Genomic DNA, 25,728 nt, shown 5'->3' with positions numbered 1-25,728 from the left:
TTGAAAGTAAAAATTATTTCAATTTTACACATGCTAAGGAGGTCAGAATGGCTTATTAACATACACATAAAAGAACAAATAAATGGGTTGCCCTTCTGAAAATGGTCTATTATTAAACATAACCATACACAGAAACAAAGGAAAACGATTTATTGAACCAGATTAACATTCAATAAACTGTTTCCATGGCAACCCCAATTAAAAGGCTGTGCACACTGTAGTTAAAGTGAAAGGGAAGGTATATGAACAAAATGTCAGAACCGTACCACAGGAAAGTGCTGCTCATCAGCTCTCATCTGAATAGAGTCCTAAAGTGTGACGTCACGTTGCCATGGGGCTAAAATTTCTGTTCTAAACAATCGAGCGCGTCCTACTGATAACCTATGCGTTGCTGAGGTCAAGTGTGTAATCATCGCTTGGAACGGTTCAAAGAAGCTTAGAATAAGGTTCAGTTACATTGTTATTAACGCTGTAGGTCATAGAAATCTAAAACTGAGAAACGAAGGCGATCGAAACGATTAAAATGGTGCACTGCTTTGCGCCTGATTGCAACCATCACTCGGAAAGTCACACGTGTAGCTTCTTCGGATTCCCTAGCAAGGAAAAAAAGCTGAAGGAATATAGAAGATGGATTCACCTACTGAGGTTAGTAAGAGTTTTATTTCAATACTTTTTCTGTCCAGGAGAAAAGTATGCTTACGCAATTTATTGCGGTTGTGGAGTCGCCATCTTTGTTATGAAACTGATTAAGCTTATATAAATCTTACTGATTTTTAGACTCCTTTTTCTTGTACTCCAACTTCAAAATCGGTTCCCTAGAAGCCACGAGCCAACATTTGACTCAATGACGGAAATCAGTTGTGAGAGCTTTTGGTGTGGTTGTTGATACTTAATGGTCACCCTGCAGTGTTAAAACAGGCAGATAGAGAACTGTCTTCTTAATTAGAAATTTTTATAAGATAGAAGCTGCAAGATAAAAATCCTCCGCTAATAGCACAGTAATCAGAAAGAATTATAAAGCTGAAATTATCCTTTTTGCTATAGGAGAGAAGACAGAGAGCCAGGAAAACATTCCAGAGTCTGTAGTTGCCATTTCAGAGAAGGAAAAAAAAGTAATGGTCCTGAGATTTTCAAGAGGAACCAAGACAAACTTTTCCCAGCAGAAGAAGCAAAGCCAAAAAAGAAAAAAATCGAATCACAACAGACCCTACAAGAAATGATAGAAGCTGCAAGGAAGAAAGAAGAACTTGAACAAGGCACCTCTGGCAGCGTGGAGAGACTTGAATCAACAAGAAAAGAAGTTATACTGGAAGCAGAGTTGGAGCAGGCAAAAAGGGAAATGATTGATCAAAGAGAAAAAAATTACTATGTGCAAAAACATTACACAGTTTCGAAAATGAGTGAGGAGGTTTTGAAGATGGAAACTGGGCTGCCAACAAAGGAAGTTTTTCAAATTGTTGTCAACTATGCAGCTAGGTTTAAACAATCCATCAATTACTTTGCTGGCTGGAGAGTGCAATCAATCAGTTTTGAAGAACAAATATTTATAACATTAATGAAAGTCAGACAGAATTACACAAATCTTCACCTTGCACAGTTATTCAATTGCAGTGTATCTACAATAGCAAATATTGTAACAACTTTCATTCATGTCTTACACTCAATTCTATTTATTGACCTCATGGCATCCATCCCATCTAGGGATAAGAACAAGCTGTGTGCCCCATCATCTTTTAGTCAGTTTGGTTCATGTAGAGTAGTGATAGATTGTACAGACATAGAGATTGCCACACCTGGGCTTATGAGCCAGCAGAATGCTACGTATTCAAATTATAGGGGAATGCATTCCTTCAAGGTTATTGTGGGTGTAGCGCCAAATGGTGTTATTACTTATGTCAGCAAACTTTATCCAGGGTCAATATCTGACAAAGCAATTGTGCAGAAATCAGGATTTTTAAATCACCTTACTGCTGGAGATATGGTCTTAGCTGACAAAGGTTTTGTTATGCAGGATCTTGTACCAAATGGTGTTTCAGTAAATATACCACCTTTTTTAAACAATGGTACATTCACTGAGAGTGAAGCAAGGGCAACAAAAGTTATAGCAAAATGCAGAATTCATGTTGAGAGGGCAAATGCTAGGCTCAAAGATTTCAAGATTTTATCTTTTATTCCCTCATATTTACGTTGTCATGCAGATATAATATTTCAACTCTGTGCTTCACTTGTTAATCTGCAGTTTCCACTGATCAAAGAGGGCTGTGAAGGATATGAATTTGATTAATGAACTAATTATTTTTCATATAAGGAAAATTGAATACTTTGTAAAATACATGTTGATCTGTTTGTTTTATTCAAAAAGTAAATCTGCTATCATTGTTGAATTTATGGATGCATGTATAATTTCAGCCCAACAACAGTTCACTACAACAGAGCAGTACAGCTCAACTGTGAAACAATGAAGTGCAAAAACTGTAACTGTTTCTAAAGTTAGTTTGAGTAAACCAGGAGAGCCCTGTTGGGATTTGAAGATCTGTGTTCCTAAAGTTACTAGAGTGAACTTAAAAGTACACCTGAGCTCCCAATACCCTCCATCTGAAAAGCCTCCCTATCTCAAGAAATTCCACAACAACATGCCATCAGTGAAGACTAAACACCAAAGGGCTCCTAATGATTCCTGAAAATTATTATTTCTTAAAAAATAATTACATGCAGTAATAGATCTGGAAACCTATAATTGTCCCTCTACAACCTTTGGGAAGAGGTGTTCAAAATAAAACTGAGTAAGCTTAGAAATGTTTCCACTCCAGCCTTCATCCTTTGCTATTTTCAAAACAACTACATCTTTAGATGTCCACACAACAAAATAGCAAAGCTTCCTTTGAGCAAAATGTATCTCCCCTTGGACCTGATGCCAGTAGACATGTTCTTCCTTTAAAGCATACTGACCACTTTCAGTTTTTTTCAAGCAGAAATTGGGGGAGATATTCACTGCCTCTTCCATTGTCATATTCCTTTCGGTGTAGGGACACTTGACCTCCAAAACAGAGTCTTCATCCACAATTCCATCTGGGGAAGCACCAAGAATCCCAGAGCCATCCAGCCATAACCCAGTTTCCTGTACAGTTTTTGCAGTTAAATTGCAAACTCTCCAAGGAGCCCTTTGAGAAGTGAAGGGGTCACTCTTTTGGCATGCAGAACGGATCCAAAATTGCTTGCTGTAAGCCGTCCCCTCCTTGCAAGATGCCAGGTTGGGTTGTCTCGTTGGCCTACAGTTATCTGACTGACTAACAGGATATCTGCTTCTGTGAGTTTGGCTTTCCGAACCAAACAGTCCAATTGTTGCTGTGTACCTCTTGTTTGGATAAACTCCTCTGAGTAGATGATTTCCTCAATTGTTGGCACAGGCAATTTGGCTTGGGGAGCAGGCTCTGGGCACATGAGCCAGCAAAGACCAGTGAACCTCCCATATGCCTTTAAGCTTCCATATAGTGCCTGACGATCTTCTGTGTTGGGAGATCGAGTAATCGCCACATAATTCTTTGGCAGAGGGAACAGTTCTTCGACTGCCTGTAAAGACAGGGAGGTATTAGACTTCTTTTTCCTCCACTGACATTCAATATCTGTGCGGCTTAAGTTGTGAATCCCATTTATAAAAAGAGCCGCCGCGTGACTGCATTTGAATTTTCCCTTTGGACATTCACACTCCGTGGATTTTATGTTGAAGTGGTCATCCAGGTAAATCTAAGTGGTAATTAAGATAAAAGTTCAAACAAGGTGAACTCATAAATGTCTTGGTAACACTATTTCATATGAATCATAATCTGTACGATTTAAGCCTCAGCCTGGCTTTTTTGATGAGGGAAATCGACAAGATCGAAAATATATATTTCTAAATTGGGGGAGTAGATAACAAGAAGGTACTTAAAAGATATTTAAAAATATTCCTTAGGCTTCTTAATGCGATTGGTGGCTCTAAACTCACCGTGACTCGATAGACCTTTTTCTTCATACTTGCTTGAACCTCACCGCGTAAAATACCCTGATGGTAAGAAAATGACTCAATGTGTTCAGATCTGTAATGATTTTCTCCTCGTTCGATTGACTTCTTTTCTTCAGCGAAGAAAGATATCAGTGCAGCGATTGAAAGCGACGCCATTTTGGCTCTGAGCACGTTTGTTTAGAACAGAAAATTCTGCTCCCATGGTAACGTGACGTAACGGCTTTAGAACTCTATAGTCACACTTTTAAGATCTCATCCAGACTCACATTTTTAGTTCAGTTTTGTTTATTTTGCCACAAAAGGAATACATCTGAACAGAATGGTGTCACTTACCAATACAAACTGCACATGAAAATGAATTTTGTTTGACTGTGATTCACCATGTAATGTACCAAAAAGGGATCTAAAGCAAGTTCTCTCCCTTCTTAACACTTGAGACAATTTTGGTCCGCAAATTTTTAGAGCACACTGCATTTTCCATATGTTGACTTTTCCTTCTGAAGCCCACAATAACAGAATGCTGGGTCTGAATTGATCACCTGCTTCGGAATATAAGACGGTGGAAGAATTTACATTAGAACAATTGTAACCTCTTTCTCTCAACCACAAAAGGGAAACAAATTCGTGGAGAAAGATCTGTTCCCATCTGGAATGAAACATCGTATGACTATACTTTGATATGAACACATGCTTGGGCTCTCGCCCTTCCATGGAGTTGAGACCAAGGCCAAGCCCATACTTTCCCTTCATGTACTTGGTGTGGGCAGGTACAAGATGACCAATGGTCCAGACTGTGGGATTTACATAAAAGAAAATGGCATTTGCTCTAAAGTAGTTTATGCAGAGGGTTTTCAGTTCACTCACCTGTTCATCTGATATATCTAAGTGACTGAAAAGAGAAACACTCCCTCAAACAAAGACAAATGTAAGCAATAACATGGAGAATTGTGGCCCCTCTGCCATGAGCATTAGCACTGCATTCAATGGCTGAAATCATTGACATAAAATGTAACAAAAACAGCCTAGAATCCTTCCCTTTAAAGCGATAATCAAAAGATTTGCCATTAGCCTTAGTCTTGTCAAACCATTTAGTGACCTTTTTAGCCAACCTGGATAAACCACATTTACGCATACATGTAGCTACAATGTACCTGTTGAAAGGAGACTGTGCAGGCACCTGTGAAAAAGAATTCACTTCATCAGTTAGTTTTGACATAGCAATGACTTCATTTAACAGTTGCTGATGAGCTCATGCACAAGCATTATTCTTTAAGTGCAGGGGATCCACATGTGCCCGGTCAATCAATTTACCTACAACTGGCTCAAATTCCTGGCGGCTGTGCTTTTGGGCAATGAAAGACGTTATTTTAGATCGACGAGTGGATGCAGCCATTTGCTTCTTTGCCAGGGACTTTTTTAAAGTGCCAACCTGCTTAGCAACATTTATTCTGGTCTCATATCTCCACGGCTTCCACACTTCCTTTCCAGTAAATCCAAATGTGCCATCAAGTTTGTTCATAGTGTCACTGCTAACATCTGCAAAGGTTGAAAAGTACATTGCAACATTAGATAATTTGCCAGCAAGGAATGCCAACATTTTCATGTCATTTGGAAGTTCTGAAATTTTAAATTTAACATCAATGGAGGTGCCATTACAGTCTAAAGAAAAAGTGCTCTTCTCTAAATCACTGATATCACTTACAACCTTTTTAAGAAAACGTGCAACTGGAATGCAATCCTCCTTGCAATTGGCCCCAAACAAAAGATAATTCTCACTACTGCTGAGGACTCCTGCCTATATTTAGGAAACTGACAAGCCAGGCACATGCAGTGTCATCTTTCCCAAATGGAGCTCCATCACTACCAAGAGAAACATGGAATGTGTTGACTTCGCCTCCAAACCATTCCAGTTTATACCTGCTCTGACAAAGATAAAATTTAGCAAGGTAAAGCAACAACTGTTTTATGTCCCGATACATACCATCCACTTTCTCCTCTTCTGCAAGTCCTTGACACAGTGTCTCCCTGACACTATAAAGTTGACCAATGTCAATAGACTTAATAAAAGGCATCAGCCTATTGTACAGGACAAGCCTTGGGACAGGACAGTAATTAACAACAATGCGCACAGCCTTAGCACTATTTCTTTTATAACTACTATCCCTGTATGGTATCCAGTTAGCTCGCCACCAAGCAGACTCGCCACCAGTGAACTCACCACCAAGGAACGATCTCGCCACCAACGTACTCGCCACCAAGCGAAGTCTTCTCGCCACCAACCACCAATAAAGAGATTAGGCGCGGAGAGTAGGATGTTCGGCTGATAACTTTGTTTGCTTTTCTGTACTCGAACTTTATAAACGTATGTTGTCGAAAGCATGTTCGAAACCTACCTGAACGGCCCGGCGACCAGAACCTGAAGCAGAACCTGGAACATCAAAAAACGGCTCTTTTAGGAGCCACCACACCCTGGTTGCGTCTTTAGGACGTTTCCAGGTCACTAAAAATGGCTCTTTTAGGAGCTGCCACATCTGCAAAAGTCATGATCAACATATGAGCTGCTCTTCTAGATTTAGTATTCAATAAAGTTTGTTGTTATTTTGCCGCGGGGAAACTGTTTTGGGCTCGCTCCACACTTCAAACAACTTTTGAAGGACGTTGTGAAAAAAGAAGAAGCTTATGTACTTATGTTTGACGAGAGCCTGAATAGCGTGTGCCAGTCAAAGCAAATGGATATTCACATTCGTTCATGGAATCATGACAAACACGAAGTTGAAAGTCGCTATTATACCTCAGTGTTTATGGGGCATGGAACAGCAGAGGACATGCTTTCTCATTTTCGTTCAGGCATAGAAGGAATTCCTCTCAAAAAAGTTTATCAGGTAGGATGCAACTCTCGTTATGTTTGGGTAATCCATGAAATTGTTTGCAAGATATGCTTCTTTGAAGTTGTATTATTTCTTACCCTCAATTATCGACATTTCGAAATAGGCAATAGCACAAACTTAGTCTTCACACAATTACCTAATTTCAATTATTCTTTGTCATATTGCCACTCTTTTGAAAGACCTATGTCTTGCCATTATTAAAAAGGTGTGATCAAATTGGAATCAATTATATTGTTTTCATGACTGGCATTTAATTTCATCGTTCGCCGGCGAACGATAATTACAAGAAGTTGCGTTAAATTTTTTTTAACATGAAAATCTTTCAATGTCTGTTATTATTTTGCTGTAGAAGGGCGAAAGATGCAAGATTACTTAATCTAATTTATTGCATGTAATATAAATTGTGCGTTCACAATCTAGCCAATGTTCCAAAAAGTGATAAAATTGTATTAAATAGAAATGAAACACCTTACTTGGTTTTCTGCCCTTTAAGGTCTAAATAAATCAACACTCTTTCATTGCAAATCTTCACAATTCCAATGCATCCATGACTAGTTCACTTCGTGTCTTGGTGGACAATGACACGAACTCTGGGACGTAATGCAAGTACTAAATTAAATAATCTGTTTCCCTTTCAATATTACAAGGAATGTTTTCTCTCATACTAGTTGTCAATGGATGGACCCAACGTTAATTGGAAATTTTACAGTATGCTGACTGATGAGGCAAAAAGGGAGCATAATAGTCACATGCTGAACATTGGCAGCTGTGGTTTACACATTCTTCATGGAGCATTCAAGGATGGTGCTGTGGCATCAGGATGGCAGTTAGACAGGTTGTTCTCCAGCCTTCACTGGCTTTTTCAGGACAGTCCGGCAAGGAGAGAGGACTACACCAAAGTAACAGGAAACTCACTGTTTGCTTTGAAGTTCTGCAAACATAGGTGGTTGGAGAATGTCTTGGTTGCAGAACGTACACAGAGTATGTGGGACAGTGTTGTCAAGTATGTTCAGAGTGCAAGGGCAGGAAAAGTTCCACAGCCACAGAATAAATCCTTTGAAACTGTACAAGAGTTTGTTGCAGATCCCTTTACGACTGCAAAAGTCGCTTTCTTCCTATCAGTAGCCAAGCAAGTGACACCGTTTTTGACACTCTATCAAACCGACAAGCCTATGCTTCCTTTCCTGGCTACAGACCTGTACAGCATGCTTGGGGGATTAATGAGAAGATTTATTAAGACCACTGTTATCAGTGAAGCCAAAACCCCATTGAAGCTTACAAAACTTGACCCTGCTGACTCCAGCATTCATGCCTCTCATTCCAAGATTGACCTGGGGTTTACAGCTGACAAGAAGATCAAGGAGTCGATTGCAAAGTCCACAGTTTCAGAGAAAAGAGTGCTTCAGTTTCAGATGGAATGCAAGGAGTTCCTTATGAAAGTAGTTTGCAAACTGATTGCCAAAGCACCAATTCAGTATTCCCTTGTAAGGAATATAAATTGCTTAGATCCAAGAAACATGATGAGTGACCATGATGTTTCCATCACAAAATTCAAGAGAGTTTTGACTACCCTTGAAAATGCCAAGAAAGTCCCGGAAGGTGAATGTGATTCCCTTTTGGAACTATTTAGACAATTCATTATGGAAGTCCCCTCTTCTTCTCCGTCGGAGTTCAAAGACTATGATCCTAACAATGATAGACTTGATTCCTTTCTGTATCTTCACATGGGACAGAAGCGATCCTACCAATCATTGTGGAAAGTAGTCTCAGAGCTACTGATATTATCACATGGCCAGGCCAGTGTCGAAAGAGGATTCTCAGTCAATAAGCAACTGGAAGTCGAGAACCTCCAAGAGCGCTCCTTCATTGCTCAAAGGCTAGTACAAGACCATGTGCAATCTGTGGGAGGTGTCCTTGCTGTTTCAATCAACAAACCACTTCTTTTGTCAGCTGCAGGAGCTAGGCAGAAGTATTTATCATATCTTGACGAACAAAAGAGGAAGAAAACCTCTGAGGGTGTAGAACTGAAGCGAAAGGAGCTAGTCGATGAACTTGACGAACTTAAAAAGAAAAGAAGGCGTTTAGACAGTGATGTTGACAATCTTGTTAAATCGGCAGACGAGTTTGCACAGAAAGCAGAGGACACTGGGAAACTTGTGTGGATTACAAAGTCAAATAGTTTGAGGAGAACTGCAAAAGAAAAGGAGATAGCTCGCAAAGACCTTGAGTGCAAAATTGCGAATGTTGTGGATGAACTAAAAAAGGCATACACTTTTAGCTCGACTTAAGCTCGGCACAATCGCTACTATGATAAGGTGAACATTCTTTTATTTTGCAGTTGGTGGAGTCCTTGAAAAATAAAAAATATGTCCTTGAAAAGTCCTTGAAAAGTCCTTGAATTTTTAGTCCAAAAAAGGGTACGAACCCTGTATCAATTACTTTCAAAGAAATTCAAGAACAAAATGGCTGAGGAAGAACGAGCAAGTGGGATATCCCCTGAGATGACAGAAACAGACAAGTTGCTGGAACAGATAGTGGAACAGTTTGAGGAAAGTGAAAGAGACACTGGAGAACAGTCAGAAGAATGACCAAAATAAGGAGAATGAGAGGAAAAAGGCAGAAGAGATGAGAAACAGGTCGATGGAGAAGCTGGGGGAGACTCAGAAAAGAAAGGCAACAGCTGAGGATGGGCAACAAACAACACCGAGAAAGAGATCATCAGGATCAGAAACCCTCGTGTATTTGAGGGAAAAGGCAGAACGGGAGTTTGAGCTAAGACCAGAGGAATTAGAAGTAAAAAAGAAAGAACAATCTGCACAACTTCAGATGTTCCAGTATATGCAACAGCAACTGCAGCAACAGCAACAACAACAACAACAGCAAATGCAAGTTCAAATTCAGCAGCAGCAACTGCAAAATCAAATGCTCTTGGCACTTATTGAGAAAATCACCAAGTAAAAAGTGTTCTTTAAGACTGTAAGATTTCAAAGTTTCACGTTTATTTAAATCATTCGCCTTTTATTATATATATATATATATATATATATATATATATATAAACATTTACATTTTTACATGTATGCATATATAACTTAATTATATATTTTTGCCAATTTTATCTTGGCTTTTATGATCTGCTGTGAGCTGTAACAGATTGTGTATAATCCAATGTATCGATCAGCTGAGACATTTAATATTATTCCAATGTACAAAGAGCAAAATAAGACTAACAGTGAGTTAATTGTCTTTTAATTCAAGAAATTTAATGGTTAAGAAAAATGCTTTAAAAATGCATTTATAATTGCTTTTCAGTATTTATAAAGTTAACTTCAGAATTTTTTAAGCATGCCCAAACTTAAATTGTCAAATTCACATGTACAGTGAAAATATATATCAAGTAAAAATTTTGAGCAGGTTCATAAAACTGATAAAAGTTTTAAAAAACTGGATTGGTCTGACAATTCTATTGATTATAGGATCCAAAATGGTCCTTCACAAGCCTTTATGAGCCACTGAAATCTTGACAGGGCATGCAACAATGATTAGTTATACCGCTGGGTCTCATTAATAAAGGGCATTTTTGGGATATGGGATAATTGACCCAAATATAGCCCTAGGGGATTCAGGAGAAGCCAAATATTTTGATGGGATTCCTGATTTATACCTCTCTCCGGGAAGCGGTAAAAAGATGTATAAACATGATGGGATGTGGGATTTCTCACCCAGACCCTGTTGCATACAGACGAGGCATATTACCACATACACTCATCAAGTATAACAGTCAGATCGATTTTTTTAGTCTTAATCAATGTCTGTGGATCATGCCAGAGAATTTGGAAAAAGAGACTTCCAAAATTAGTGTTTTAATTTTCAGTTGTTATTAATCTTGAAATATGAGAAAAAATATGCATATGAAAATACCTTACAATTTGAAACAAAGAATTTTGCAATTAAATTACAAGTTATAATAATTATTAGCTGAAAAAAATGAGAAAACTTGAAAATGATTACCATAATAGAAATGTTTTACATAATTTAAGCTAGCTTCAAAAATTCAAACTATTTGGCACAATTTTCTCAAAATTTCATTTTGATAGTTACAATTGAACCAGGTTACAATTCCATAAACAGTAATTATAACCTTGAAGTATTTCAATACACTGATACACTTTCTTCATTGTACTGCAGGTTACATATTGGTCATTTGCACTCTTTTAAAGGTCGTGATCGTGTGCATGCCCGGTCATTTGTAAATGTAATCTGGTCCCTCCATGAGGCATTTGCAACAATTAAAAAAAACTCCTAACAAATGGCAGGGTAAAGATAAGCAGGCTTCAGGTACTGATGAAGCCATAGCACAATCCCAGTTGGGGGGTGGGGGATACTTGCAGAATACATGATAGGGGTGTCTGACAGAGCTTCCTATAAGAAACCCAAAAAATACATGAGCTTGAAATGTTACACCAAAAAAAACCTACTGACGTATTCAATGAAGCAGAAAGAATTTGACATGGGGATGTGTACCTGTAAACCCCCCAAAATATGTGACTTATTCACTGTTGACCAAAAAAGTCTGTGGGGGTAAATTTTCAACCCAAAAGAGTACTTTGAACCTCCCCATCATGTATATTACAAAGTACCCTCCCCCCCTCCCTCCTCTGGGCGCATTGACCCATATCTTACAAGAATCTCTGATAACATTTCCTTAAATAAAGTACTGGTCTAATGGAGGCGGTTCAACACCAAAGAAAGAAGTTGTCGACCCATATGTACATGAGTGGGCATTTCTCAACAGGGCACAAATGATATACATTTTTCCTACTGCACTGAGTCCAACCTTAAGATTTCTTTTAAAATCTAAAAACGAAAAGTACTCTAAAATGTCACCAAAAACCCACTCTACTGCTGTTCTTACTTTACTCATCGATTTGTTAAACAGTTGCTGTGGTGCTGTTAGGGCAGCACCCTTAAATGGACCCTGCAGGTGGACCCTCAAGGGGTATGCAGGGTCACCATATAAACATAACGGTTGGCCTGTTGGAGATATACAGTGAGCTTCTAACATTGGCAACAAACCAGACATGGCTAACATTCCGCTGTCGTGTCTGCATCCTTCCACAGGTCCAAAAAGGTTTACGATCAGACCATTTGGTGCAACTACACTTTGAAACTTTATCGCATGCACTCTCTTGTGGCCATTGTACAATACTCTTTGGTTTTCGCCTGGCCTAGCAACTGGTCGTACAGTTCTGTCTATAAATCCCCAACAGTTGTCAAGGGCGGCTCCTTTATTGTAGATAGCTTCTGCAAAATCAACTAGATTTGCTTGTGATAGCCATGGCTGATTAATACCAGAAAACAACTGTCCGAAGCGGGCATAAAGAATATCCATCATCTCAGACACCACCATACATAATTGCGGTACAGGCCTTCCAAATCAGGGAACAAGGTCTTTGTACCTGCATGGAAAGGCAAAACGACGCAGAAGCAAACATAGCACTTCATCACTGTAAACATAAAAACGATTTGGGCAGGTAATTTTGTCAGGAAGATCTAGAACTTCGAGCAGATTGTAGATATCATGTTTTAAGAAACGGAATTCGCTTTTGCATTCGTCGTCGGAAAGAGAGTCCAGATTGAATTTTTCGTACTTCCAGTAAGGAATGTCAAGATTCTTTGAAGTGTTAACGTCGTAGAGTAACAGCATTTCTTCATCGGCGATCAAATCCAAGGCATTAGCAAGCAAAAGAGCCTCTCTTGCCTCCCTGAAGGTGGCCATTTTTCCTTCGGGGCCTGTGCATATCGCGTTGTATTGCGTACGGTTTGTTTACGTTTAGGACGGCAACGTCAACCGTCGCGTGCTCGGACCAGTACTCGCGCGGTCCACGGTCGCCGTCCTCATTTTGCCGTCCTGTTGCGTAAGGTCTCTAATAGCTCTGAGTCTGAGTCTGATGTGGAACCAAGACCAATATCCCCATAATAGATGGAATTACATACATGTGCACTACCTGCAGTGTGAAGTAAGACAATATAATAGACAGGGTCGGAATAATAGAGTTTGTTTGGTAGAGATGACCCCTGCCATAAGAAAAGGTTTGACTACAATAAAATTAGCTACAATAGAATGCACAGTGTTCACTGTTACCACCCATGTCACAAAATGTTAAGGTGAAAACTGTTTCTTTTTTTTTATTTTGTTTTCTAAAGAAACTGTCACAAGATCCAGTATGATTTTTCTTGTTATAAGCTCCTCAAATTTAAGTTCCACCTCTCTTCCTTGGTAGTACATGCACATGAACTGGCTTTGGAAAAGATAGTGCCAACTTGTACATCCATACTCAGTACCTATTTTGCAAACATTTCACCTGTACATAAAACACAAAATCAATATACATTTACTCACACCTGCATTACTGCACAAAATGTCATTTGCTGACCTCTCCAAATCAAAGTTATTCTTTGTGAGAATACGAACCAGATCTTCTTCAGTTTCACCTGGAAACATTTCCCTCGGAGTTTTTAGGCATCCTAGCAAAAAAGGAAAAGCCAGACTTTTTTATTAGTAAAGTTGCTTGTAAGTTGTAAGTATCTTTGTTCATTTGTTGTTGTAAAATTTCTTACCTCTATTTAATGAACTTGTAGCTTCAAGGTTACCACCTTGGATGTCACCAGAACCTTCACGGATACTACTTTCTGTAGAATTCCCAGAGCTGGAACCTCCTTCACAGTCATTGTCATGTGCATGCCATTGACTTAATGGAATCCCCTTTCCACACTTCAGACAGTCAATTAGAACTGCATCAGCATATTCTGACGGTTCCTATAAAACCCAAACGCACATCAAATTGATGGTTATGTGACCCTGACCCTCTTTCAATGTCTAGTAACTGAAAACAAAGAATGCCTCCAATAATTAAAGGCCAGGCCCCAATTGATTGAAGGTTGGATAACGCTATCCAGCAGATAAATCACTATCCAGTAGATAGTGCAGTTTCTTTTGCCAACACTTATCTACTGGATAGTGATTTATTGGGTGGAAAGGGTTATCCACTCTTTGAACAACTGGGCCCAGGAAAAAAGGGAACAGGTGTGCATCAATTTTTTAAATACTCTTCCAGTTCAACTGTGTGTTTCCTGCGCTTTTTTATTACCTTTTACCATGTAATAAGTACAGAACAAGCAACTAGGAGTATTTCTAGTCTCCCTGGATGGGATGCTACTCCAGTGCAGGGTTACCCCCAGCAGTAAATTCGCCGGTACCCAGCTGTACCCATTTATACACCTGGGGGGAGAGAGGCATGGTGAGAGTAATGAGTCTTGCCTAAGAACACAACGCAGTGCCCTGGCCAGGGTTCAAACCCATATAATAAACTGTCATATTTTGGGATGAACAAAGCTCAGACAATAAAACTTGACCAAAATTAAATGACCAGCATATGCTTAAGACCCTTAAATTTAAAAAAATAAAGATTTCCAGGCTATATCGATCAGAACAACAATAAGGAGAAGGAATGTTACCTCAAATACAGGATTGCTGTCCAAGTTGCGTTGCAGGGGTCGAATGTACGCCAGAGCCTGCCCCAGACCAGAGCTGTCTCGCAGGAAAGGTACCGAGTAACCACTTGCCGGAGGTGTTATGGTGGTGAGGGAGGAGTTACTACCCTGATGACCGGTTCGCATTATTTCAAACCCCCCACCTTCACAGAGCTTTGGAAATGCTTCCTCTAACTTTTGCCGAAACTCAGCGAACTTTGCTTTGTTATGAAAGCAGATTTTTCGTCTGCCCAGGCCAGCCTCTTGTAAGGCGAATTTGGCTGCTCTTGTTGGAGCTCAGGACTGGTCTTACGCCGCCAAACAGAAGAACTCGTGTGTTCACGTTTCTTTTAGCTGAAATAGTTTTGGTTTCGGATAGCTCCTCTTGGTTTGCCTCGAAGATGACAAAGGAGTACTGTTATGAACACTGTAGGGGGCAAGCAGTTTGCGGAAATTTTGCACAATACCACTTGCTCCAACCTGACCATGTGCTTGACTAATCTGTTCAGCTGCCGGTTGATATGGTTCGCTATCACCCTCACTGAGAAGCGAGGTAACTTCCTGTAGAAGTTTAATTGCTTTAGCACTTTTGCATTCGTTTCGATTTTCTTGGTTTTCGTCGCGATCGCCTCTTCCACGTTTGTTGTCCGCCATGTTCGACAGAACAGTACACGAACACTGGTAATAATTGGAATAAATTATAGAGAGCGCGGGAAATGTTTCTCGCCCCGGGACTCCTCGTGAATTTCTTATCGCGAGGCTACCAGTCTACTTGCCGAACATAATTCGAGTAGCCGCGTTCCGAACGTAATTCGGAGGAGCCGAACAAAATTGGACTAAACTCAAAAAAACTGCCAGCCTAGTTATAAGTGAAATACTCCCAACACAATTCTAAAAGAGCCGAACATAGTTTATTGCATTTTTTATTGAAGTTAAAAGAGCCGAACATAGTTCCATGCAACGCTGGAACATAATTCTGTAGTTCGGCCGAATGAAATATCAAACACCATAACATAATTTGTTTTCTAAATTTGACCCTAATAACGCTCCATAATACTCGCATTGTCATTGCATTGTCATGCAACACTCTCTACACGTGACTAACATATATCAGCAATTATCACAATAATAGAACATTAATAATCGGGGAAAAAAGCATAAAAATGCTATTCGCGAGCAAATATTTTCTTTATGCTTTTTGCCCCTATCCAGCTTGCTAAGTAACTAAAATACTGGGCTGCATCTCCCAGGCTCGTTTACTGGGCACATATCACACAAACACATTGATCTGGAGTAAAAATGGCTGAGGGCAAAGGCCCAAAGCAATTGATGAACCTGTAACGGAACATCAGCATTCTTAAGAGAGTTGGAAGTAATTTCACTAATCCGTAAAAAACCATAGAAGGCTATTGCACACATGGCTTGAAATTGACAACAGTGCAACTGGGAAATGGCCAGCTGAGATGTACCCTCAATGTGGAGAATTGGAAGTGTAATTGGCAGTCGGCTATCCAAATGGGAACCTAATTTAGTATAGCCTTTGAGCATTTGGATTATGATGAAGGCTTTCGTAGGATCAGGGAAACTGAGCAATCTGTGAGAGTACCCTAGGGCCGAAACATAAGAACTAACTGTTGATGGTGCATAGTTGTTGTCATACATATAAGCAATAAAAAGAGCCAATGTATGGGGTGAGATAGGTAACTCTGTTACAACTGAGTGAAAAATTGCTCGCCTATATGTGGGGATGGAAGAAGGCTGGAGGCTAGATTTTGCAAGCATGCCTACTACAGAACCCAGCTCTGAGGCTGAGGACTCAAGGGAATCTCTGTCGGGAAGGGGTCCATATGAACTGGGGCCAGCTGTCTGAAAGTCTGCACCTGCAGACAGAGCATCAGCTAGGTTGTTATGAATCCCCGGGATGTGTTTGGCTTTGAAAACAATATTGTGATTTAAACATATGGACACAAGTTGCCGGACAAAGACCATTAAGGTCTTATCCTTACAAGATTGCTTATTGATGACGTGGACCAGGGATTCATTATTGGTAAAAAACAAGATACACTGATTGCTCATAGCCGCGCCCCACAGGTACAGACTTAGGACAATGGGGTAAAACTCAAGAATGGCAATATTCAGATGCTCCCAATTGGTAGGCCATTTACCATAGCACCAGTGTGGTCCAAATATAGCGCTAAAACCAATAGCATCTGTGAACAGGTTCAATTTGGGAGAATGAAGCCATCTGTCCTCCATGAAAATTAAACTTCCCATTAAAATTGGAAAAAAAGACAGCCAACATCAGATCCTCTTTTACCTCTCTATTAAGTCTAATCTTATGATTCGCCTTTTTGACACCCAGAGTCAAGTCAACATGCCTACGCAGAAAAGCCTGTCCAGGTTGTATGACTGAGCATGCAAAGTTTAAAAGGCCAGTTAGGGACTGTACCTCCTGGAGGGTAACTTTCTTACGAGTAAGGAACTGAGATAAGAGTGACTTACATTTTTCAACTTTTTCAAGAGGTAAACGAGCCTCCAAAAGAATAGAGTCTAATTCAATGCCCGTAAAAGACATGGTGATGGCCAGACCACAAGTCTTCTCTGGTGCCATTGGGATATCGAGGTAAGAACAGAGAGATAAAAATAAATCTAGCTGTTTCTTACAAAGTTGAGAGGAGGAAGCTACTAAAAGAAAATCATCGAGCAGGTGTAATATATAATCTATCTTTAACTTATGCCGGGCAATCCATTCCACTGCTGTACTGAATGTTTCGAATGTTAAACACGAAGAAGAACAGCCCATGGGCATGCATCGGTCATAGTAATATAAACCCCTCCACTGCATACCTAACAGACCATAATCAATTGGGTGAATTGGGATGATTCGAAAAGCAAAAAAAAACAACCTTGGCCAGCATTCATAATCAGTTTGATAGCTTCATCGATGGTAGCATATCAAACACTGGTGTGCCCAGGGGATATGCCATCATTAACTGATGAACCTTTAGGAAAGGACAAGTGGTGGATTAACCTAAATTCACCTGGAACTTTCTTTAGTACAATGCCCAAAGGGGATATCCGAAATGGGGACAGTGGAGGGGATAAGAAAGGGCCAGCAAGGTGATGGGCCGCTAACTCCTTCCCAAGTTTAGCATCAACCACTTCAGGATTTTCAAGAGCTGATAACAAATTTGTTGCTGTTTGCAAAGTACGTTCACCCTCAAAGTGTACCGGAAAACCCTTAGTAAAACCTGATAATAAAAACTCAACGGTGGAAGGTATGTACCCATCAAGAAGAAAAACTAATCTATTAACTTTTATTGGGGTGGGAAGGCTGGGTAAGAAAGGATTTGGCAGCTTGAGGCTGGGAATGGTTGAGTTTGGCCAAGTCACGAAAATTACACTTAGTCACCACGTGCGACCCTTCACACCTATAACAAAGATACTTGAAAGCACCACCCTGAGGGCATTTGCGGCCTTTATGAAAACGAAAACAGTAGCCCTTTGGGACGGAATCAGGCTTTGTGCGCAGCAGTGCAGAAAATTGCGGTGGAGAGGTTTTACACAGAACATTTTGTGACTTAAGCCATAATTCACCATGGATCCTGTCCCAGGGCAACAAAGCGCCATGTGCTTGTCTTAAAAAACAAAAGTTGTCATCATAGAATTTCCCCATATTTCATGAGGGCAGGGGCCTCGTGAGGAAATTTCTTTGTGTGCACACCCACAAACACATGGAAGCTGCTAATCCAAGCTTCTATAGAAGTAATCTTTTTTGGCTTCGTAATGGGCTCAATACATAAAGAAGGGGCAGTGTCACTCGCTGCATTTTGGATGGTTATTTGATATTGATTATCCAAAACTTGGTTTGTGAGAAGTGAGCCAAAGTCAACATATTCCTGACCCCAAATCTTGGTGCGTAACTTGTCAGATAAGCGAGCGTCGACAGGCAAACTAACTGACTGGAATAACTGACCTGGTAAAATAATAATAATAATAATAAACTTTATTTACGTGTCAAATAAGATAGCAGTTTCCCACTAAGTAAGGATACCTAAACTAAACTAATCTAATCTATATAAATCTATGCATTAAAAATTTATTGGAATATGATAAAAGAGCTCTTCCCATATAAAACTACCCTACCCCAAAATAGTAGACCCCATGTTTAATACCCTACCCTGTATAATAAGATAATAACCTTAATATAATGAGATAATAAGATAATAATAATTACAATAATATGATCTTGATAATATTTAAAATATTTAAGATTTACATAAAATACAGTTCTTGCAATTATTCGAAGAGATTAAACTTTGTATATCTACTTTATGTAAAGCGTTTTTAAATTCTTGCAGCGTTCTTAGTGCTCTTATTTTTCCATCTAACTTAGACCAGATTACTGGACCTAAGTACCTAAGAGAGTGCTTACCATAGCGCGTAGTACTAACTCTAGGGATAATGAAATCATTGTTTCTTAAATTATATTTGTTGTTATTAATAACAAACAGGTTCTTGATATTATTAGGGCACAGATCATTTTTAACTTTAAACATTAACGCAGCTATGTCATGTAATCGCCTATTACGTAAGGTTTTTAAATTAGCCCTCTTAAGGAGGTCGCCATATGATGATATGCTATCACAATAAACAGCTCTAAGGGCCCGTTCTTGTACCCTCTCTAATTTTCTAGAATCACTAGCTTTGCAACAATTCCATACAATACTACAGTAAGTTAAATAAGGCAGAATAGCAGCCTTAAAAAGTTGTAATTTAGCCTTGGCTGGGATTAACTTCCTTAATCTATTAATTACACCCACCCTTTGACTGCTTTTTTTTAGATGTTTCTTATGTGATCAGAAAAATTTAAATTATTATCAATATTTACACCCAATAACTTTATATGATTTAATGGCTGTTCCGTTAACATTTAGCTCTCACTGTTCATCATTTAGTCTACCGCCTTTCAATATCATTGATCCATATTGATGATGATAATGATGACGTTTATTTCTTATATTGCGCAGTCTAGCATGCGATAAAGATATGATCGAGTGCGCATTGCAACACTAAAATCTTAAAGTAATAAATGGCTAGTCCAAATAATGATAATAATAATAATAATTTACAATTTTCGGAAAACAATAAAAGTAGAATATGAGTTAATAAAAGAACTAATAAAAAGCTAATTTAAAAAGATGTGTCTTTAGTAAAACTTTAAAAATGTTCAATGATTGACATTGTCTAATTTCTAAAGGGAGTCGATTCCATACTTTGGGCGCAGCATTTTCAAACACCCTATCCCCGAGTGTCTTTTTTGTTCTATAGGTATTGTCCATTGGGAGTATGCCCCGGTATGATCTCAACTGATACCGTGAGCTCTCTTTGATTTTTATCAAGTCTGAAAGATATTGTGGTGTGACGCCGTAGATACATTTGTGAACTAGCATTGCTATCTTGAATTCTATTCTGTGGGTAACCAGAAGCCAGTGCAGGTTGATCAGGGATGGTGTGATAGGATCATACCTAGATATAGTACATACCAGCCGAGCACCCGCGTTCTGCAGGCGTTGCAGCTTACCAAGATGACCAGCGGGCGTACCATATAATAGACCGTTACAATAGTCTAATTGTGACATTATAATAGCCTGTACAATGGACTTCCTATTATCATATGATAGATACTTTCTAATACGCCGGATGTTATGTAGATGGTAATAAATATTCTGACATATGCTGTTAATATGTGTGGTCATATTCATGTTTGCATCAAACCAAGCACCCAAGTTTCTAACAGAGTAAACCGCAGAAACCTTTACCTTACCTACTTGCAAGTCACTTATCATAACCTTATTTAACTGTGCGCGTGTACCTATAATAAGAAACTTGGTCTTAGCATCATTCAGCCGAAGTTTGTCTTGGACCATCCAGGTTCTTATGTCCCTGATGCAAGCTTGTAGAGCGTCAACAGCATCTCTCTCAGTAGCAGAACCATGCGGCTTAAATGAGATATAGAGCTGCGTATCATCAGCGTATGTGTGAACGTTAGGGAGATGGGATTCAACAACATTGAAGAGCTTACTTGCGTACAACATGAAGAGCAAGGGACCAAGACATGATCCTTGAGGTACCCCTTGAGGCAGATCAAAGTCACTCGAATAGCTCTGGTTAATCAGGATTCGCTGTTTCCTGTTTGATAAGTACGAGTGAAACCATTTAAGAGCGGTACCTGTAATTCCATACGTCACGCACAGGCGATTCAACAACACTTGGTGGTCAATCGTGTCAAATGCTGCACTCAGGTCTAGCAATACCAAAAGAGTAACTCGTTGATTATCCATTGCAGCTAGTATGTCATTCTGTATCTTCAATAGGGCAGTCTCTGTGCTATGACCAAGTCGATAGGCTGACTGGAGGATGGGATACAAACCCGACTGAGTAACGTGATCGGTTGTCTGATCATAAACTGCACTTTCAACCAGTTTAGAGAGGTATTGCAGATTACTCACAGGTCTTAAATTGGATAAGGAAGTCCCTTGCTTGGTCTTCTTCAGTCTTGGATCCACAAGGGCCATTTTCCAATCAGATGGAAAGTGTCCCAAGGAAAGTGACGACGACATTAGTGATGATGGGGAGAAGCATATCGGACATGCCGACTACTAAATTGGTCGGCATAGGATCAAGTTGACAGCTTTTCTTCGATGATCTACTGACCAGCTTCCTTATATTTTCCACAGAATACGTATTGAAATGATCAAGTTTCCTGTCGCCTGTAAACACTTTATCCTCAGCCACTGCCCCACGATGAAGAGTACATGCATCAAGCTCTGCCCGAATCTTTGCAATCTTACGGTCGAAAAACCGCCCGATATCGTTGGCTAAGATTGAGTTGTCCGTGTATTCTGGAAAACACAACTCATTCCTAGGAAGTAACAATGATTTATTCATCAAAGTTCCCTTTGAGAAAGTTCGTATCGTACCAATTTGTAGCTCTTTGTGCAGTATCCTGTAGTTTTGTTTGTATAGTATTGATATCCTTGTTGATTTCGTAGAACTGATGGTCATCAGCATACATCCCAATTTTTGAAGGAATTCCGAACGTCAAGTCATTTTGGAAAAGATTCCATAAAAGAGGTCCAAACGAGGACCCTTGAGGGCATCCTTTCTTGACCCTTTTCCAGGAGCTTGCAATTCCACCAATTCATAGCCTATTATAGCGATCCATAAAATATGATTTCATTAGCTTGATGCTCTCGTTTTTAAAGCCATATGCCTCCAGTTTAGCAAGTAATAGAGAATGATGAAGACAATCAAACGCTTTACTCATGTCAGTACTTAACAGGCCAACGCTCATTCGATTATCCAGAGCATTTTTCCAGTCTTCTGTCAATGCTAGTAGTGCCGTTTCACAACTGTATCTCTTCCTGTATGCTGTCAGGCTATCGCTCAAACGTTCATTAAATTCTGCTGTAATCTGATTTGTAAGAAGTTTTTCAAAGGTCTTATTTACCATGATCGCTATACTTACAGGACAGTAATTTTCCATGTTCAAACGATCGTCCTTTTTATAAACAGGCACCCACTCGCTTTTCTTCCAGTTCCTTGGCCAATGACAGCTGGCGATACATTGATTATAAAGAGCGCATAACGGTGTAGCAAGCTCCGAAGAGCCTATCTTAAAAGCAATGGGTGGAATATTATCCCATCCCGAGGCTTTCCTGGGATTTGTGTCTTTCAAGATTTTCTGAACCTCCGGCACTGTTATATCTTTGAATTGAAATGGTTTGAAATCACCCTTAGATATGCGTTGGTTTACGATAGCTTGAATACTTCGGTGATTTGACAGGTCAGAATCTGAAATATCGCTGGTAGGACCAATGTTATCTGCAATGGTTGAGAAATAATCAGCCATGGTCTCTGCGATATCCAACTTGTTGCTGATTATTGAATCATTGACCTTCAGATTCATGTCCGATGATTCCCTAACCTTTTTTGATCCAAGAAAAGGCATGAATGTTTTATAGAATTCATGTGGCTTACTTCCAAGGTCCTTGGACTTCTTCTCCCAAAAGTCTTTAATTGACTTACGTCTAAGTCGTGTGGCTTCATTCCGTAACTTTTTGTGAAGTTCCCAGTCCTCTTGAGCTTTAGTTTTGTGAAATCTTCTAAGTGCTTTCCTCCTTCTTCTAATTGCCTCCTTCCATTCTGTAGTCATGTAAGCTACGTCCCCATCTCTGACTCGCATTCTCTTGCAAGACATGTGTTCGTCTACGATGTCCTTTAACAATAGGCCGAAAAATTCGGACTGATCCTCAACGTCATCGAAGATTTCAGCCACATGCCATGGAGCTGAAGCTAAATGTTCCTTTAAATAGCATCTGATCAAAATTTTTACGTGACCGAAAGTTGATAACTTTTGATTTACATTTAGCCACCCTTTCCTTAATGAAAATATAGATGAGGGCGTGGTCGCTTAGACCTGGGTCAAAAACATCGCTCTTGGCAAAGTCCTTTGGGACGTTAGTTAAAATAACGTCTATTAGTGTCTCACTAACTCGATCTTCCGTTTTCTGGATTCTTGTTGGTTTAGAAATGAGGCAATCGAGCTCATGTGTTTCTTGTAGATCTAAAAGTAGTTTACCTTCATTAGTTGTTGGTCTAAGACGATCCAAATTCAAGTCACCAAGCACTACGATGGAACTTCTTAGTAGGTTAGCCCAATTACAAATGTGATTGAGTTCCTCTTCAAGCTGTTGACGATATTGTAATGTGAAATTTGTAGGAGGTCTGTATATTCCAATTGCTATAATGCTTTTCGTTTTGAAGTGGATGTCCAATACAATTAGCTCAATGGTTTTATAGGTCTTGGCAAGTTTGATTCTTTTGCATGTTAATTCAGAGGATACGTAAGCTAAAATTCCTCCTCCTCCTTTCTTCCTATCGTTACGGTAGAGCACAAAACCAGGTATAGAAAATTGACTGTTTGGGTAGGAAGAGTCAATTTTAGATTCGCTAGCAATCATAAGTTGAGTTCTAGAGTCTTTTATCAAGCCTGCGAGCTCTTCGAACTTGTTTTGAATACTATTGATGTTAAGATGACACATCAAGATCTCTCTTTTGTATATAATTCTTTCTGCAATCAGGACATTGTTCAGGGCATTGTTCAAATGGTCTTGCAACTCTCCAGGGATAACGCTTTGATGTCGAGAATTAGCATGTACCTCAGAAACTGTAATATTACTCCCTTCCAGTAAATTATTTCCATCATTTTCAAATTCACTAGCTAGCTCAATATTATCCAACTTAAAGAATGGTAGTTCAGAAAATAGGTCACATCCTGGGCATTTCCATGAAGTTAGTGTCGTAGCGATTATTTGAAGAAACTGATATGGTCTTACATTACCGCATTTGATGTGCATTAAACAATCACAGGATGAACAGCGCAGACTGCGATGGTTTTTTGCGACTGTCCTGCTGCAAGATGCACACTTCTCTGGACCTGGATTTGGGTTGATATCCCCACTCTCGGCTAGTCACTTTAATTGAAATGTAGATTTAGAATTAGAGTACCTTGTTAACCTCAAACCAAAGAAGCCCTTAGCTGGCGTGTTAGTAATAAACTTTGGTCGCTGAAAATTTATCCAAACCTTGTTCGAGAGGTAGCCAAAATCCTCCGTAGATACATCCCCATCTTTTGCAGTTAATTTAACATCATTTAGTCTTCCAATAAGCCAGATAAGAGTAATAATTTCGTATAACTTTCTGGAGCTTAATCGGATACGTCCGCACGCCATGACGCACACCACGCACTTGATCAATGAAATGTCCCTTCACTGAGAAAAAAAATGATGAACTAAAGAACAATTAAGTCTCTTCTCGCATTTTAAAAACTACTCACACGATCTCAAGTTGGTCTTGAAAAATATAGTATGTCTCGAACCCACCTTCCAGTCCTTCGATAATTTTTTGGTATGTGGGGGGCAGTTGTGTGGGATGACTGCTGTGGCAGGCCCGTGATGGCAGCAGCTTCCTTTTGCAGGTTACCCTGCACTATATTCCTAGCCAAAGCATCCACTGGGGCAGGAGCTGTATGATTGGCTAAAGGACCAGTGGTGTTGGAGCCGGTGGTGTTGGAGCTGGTGCCAACCGGCGGAAGACTTCATCTGCCACTCTATTCACCAGGGTCTCCATAAACTGACTGGACAACAGGGCTTCCTGCGGTGTTATCTGTGTATGGGACTCTCCATCGGTTACTGGAGTGGCATTGGGGGTTGCACTGGCTGGGGCTCCTCTTGCAGCTCCTGCTGATGCTGCAGTACTTGCCCTCACACTGGCCCGGGGATTAGCACGTGTCCTGGATGGTCCAGTCGCTGGCCCAACTTGACGCTGCCGTGATGTGCGTGTTCTTGCTTTTAATAATAATAATAACTTTATTTAAGTGTCAGTGTATTTTAGCACTGCTGTGCTAATTGGGGACACTGTAAATAAGGAAACAAATATCGTAGATGAACAGAAACTCGTTAAAAACCCCAACTGGTAGGAGGCAGACCAGTTGGCTGTTTACAAAGCGTGCAGGAGTTGAATTCGGGGCCACCGAAGACAAATCCATCCAGTGGCAGGGAGGAGGACTTGAACCCGGGACCTCCGGCTTACAAGTGCAGTGCCCTAACCACTAGGCCACGCTCGCCTCCTAAAGGACCAGCTGGGACTTCCTGAAGATCGGATGTTGGAACAGGTGGTGTTGGAGCCGGTGCCAACCGGCGGAAGACTTCATCTGCCACTCTATTCACCAGGGTCTCCATAAACTGACTGGACAACAGGGCTTCCTGCGGTGTTATCTGTGTATGGGACTCTCCATCGGTTACTGGAGTTGCATTGGGGGTTGCACTGGCTGGGCTCCTCTTGCAGCTCCTGGCATGATTCTGCAAAGGGAAAAAGAAACATTTGGCAGAAAAAGAAAAAATTGATAGCCCAAAGTGAAACAGAGGGCAAGACCAAGTGATTGGCATCAAAATACACGTACAGTAAACTGGCAGGGACAACCATGTCAAGACGATTTGTCGACGAGTTGGCAGCCCATAAAACACCAGGAAAAAAATATGACGCTAGCATAACTACATATGACTAGCCCACGAAAACCTCAAGGCAATATAAGACTAGGATAACTACATAACCTAGCCATCATAAGACTAGCATAACTACATATGACTAGCCAAAGAAAAACAAAGCCTGAGATTACAGCCAAAAGGCAAGATAAGACTAGGATAACTACATACCCTAGCCATGCATCAAGAGACTAGT

General features: G+C 40.0%; 2 protein-coding genes and 5 pseudogenes across 5 annotated transcripts; 3 read left to right on the top strand and 4 right to left on the bottom strand.

The window, feature by feature from the left end:
* Window positions 1-299: 299 nt before the first annotated feature.
* Window positions 300-2,384, top strand: LOC149036481 (uncharacterized). Its single transcript, XM_089188574.1, has 2 exons — window positions 300-645; window positions 1,045-2,384. Exons 1-2 carry the CDS (start codon window positions 524-526, stop codon window positions 2,282-2,284), a joined length of 1,362 nt encoding a protein of 453 aa, XP_089044700.1. The 5' UTR covers window positions 300-523; the 3' UTR covers window positions 2,285-2,384.
* LOC149036480 (uncharacterized) lies at window positions 2,322-4,247 on the bottom strand (annotated as a pseudogene). The gene is made up of 2 exons (XR_016181434.1): window positions 3,986-4,247; window positions 2,322-3,744 (listed from the first exon to the last, which is right to left on the bottom strand). The product of XR_016181434.1 is annotated as an uncharacterized LOC149036480 (transcript).
* LOC113682169 (uncharacterized) lies at window positions 4,248-6,236 on the bottom strand (annotated as a pseudogene).
* A 273-nt stretch (window positions 6,237-6,509) lies between these two features.
* Window positions 6,510-9,281, top strand: LOC149036479 (uncharacterized). The gene is made up of 3 exons (XM_089188590.1): window positions 6,510-6,542; window positions 6,592-6,885; window positions 7,560-9,281. Exons 1-3 carry the CDS (start codon window positions 6,510-6,512, stop codon window positions 9,177-9,179), a joined length of 1,947 nt encoding a protein of 648 aa, XP_089044716.1. The 3' UTR covers window positions 9,180-9,281.
* On the top strand, window positions 9,279-12,692 carry LOC149036478 (uncharacterized; annotated as a pseudogene). Its single transcript, XR_016181438.1, has one exon. The product of XR_016181438.1 is annotated as an uncharacterized LOC149036478 (transcript).
* Window positions 10,743-13,024, bottom strand: LOC149036477 (uncharacterized; annotated as a pseudogene).
* A 3,110-nt stretch (window positions 13,025-16,134) lies between these two features.
* Window positions 16,135-17,348, bottom strand: LOC149036476 (uncharacterized; annotated as a pseudogene). The gene has a single exon (XR_016181535.1). The product of XR_016181535.1 is annotated as an uncharacterized LOC149036476 (transcript).
* Window positions 17,349-25,728: the final 8,380 nt, after the last annotated feature.

Source organism: Pocillopora damicornis, chromosome 12, assembly GCF_964200805.1.
Source record: "Pocillopora damicornis chromosome 12, jaPocDami1.2, whole genome shotgun sequence".
Taxonomy (NCBI): Eukaryota; Metazoa; Cnidaria; class Anthozoa; order Scleractinia; family Pocilloporidae; genus Pocillopora; species Pocillopora damicornis.
This window is presented reverse-complemented; position numbering and strand designations above follow the sequence as displayed.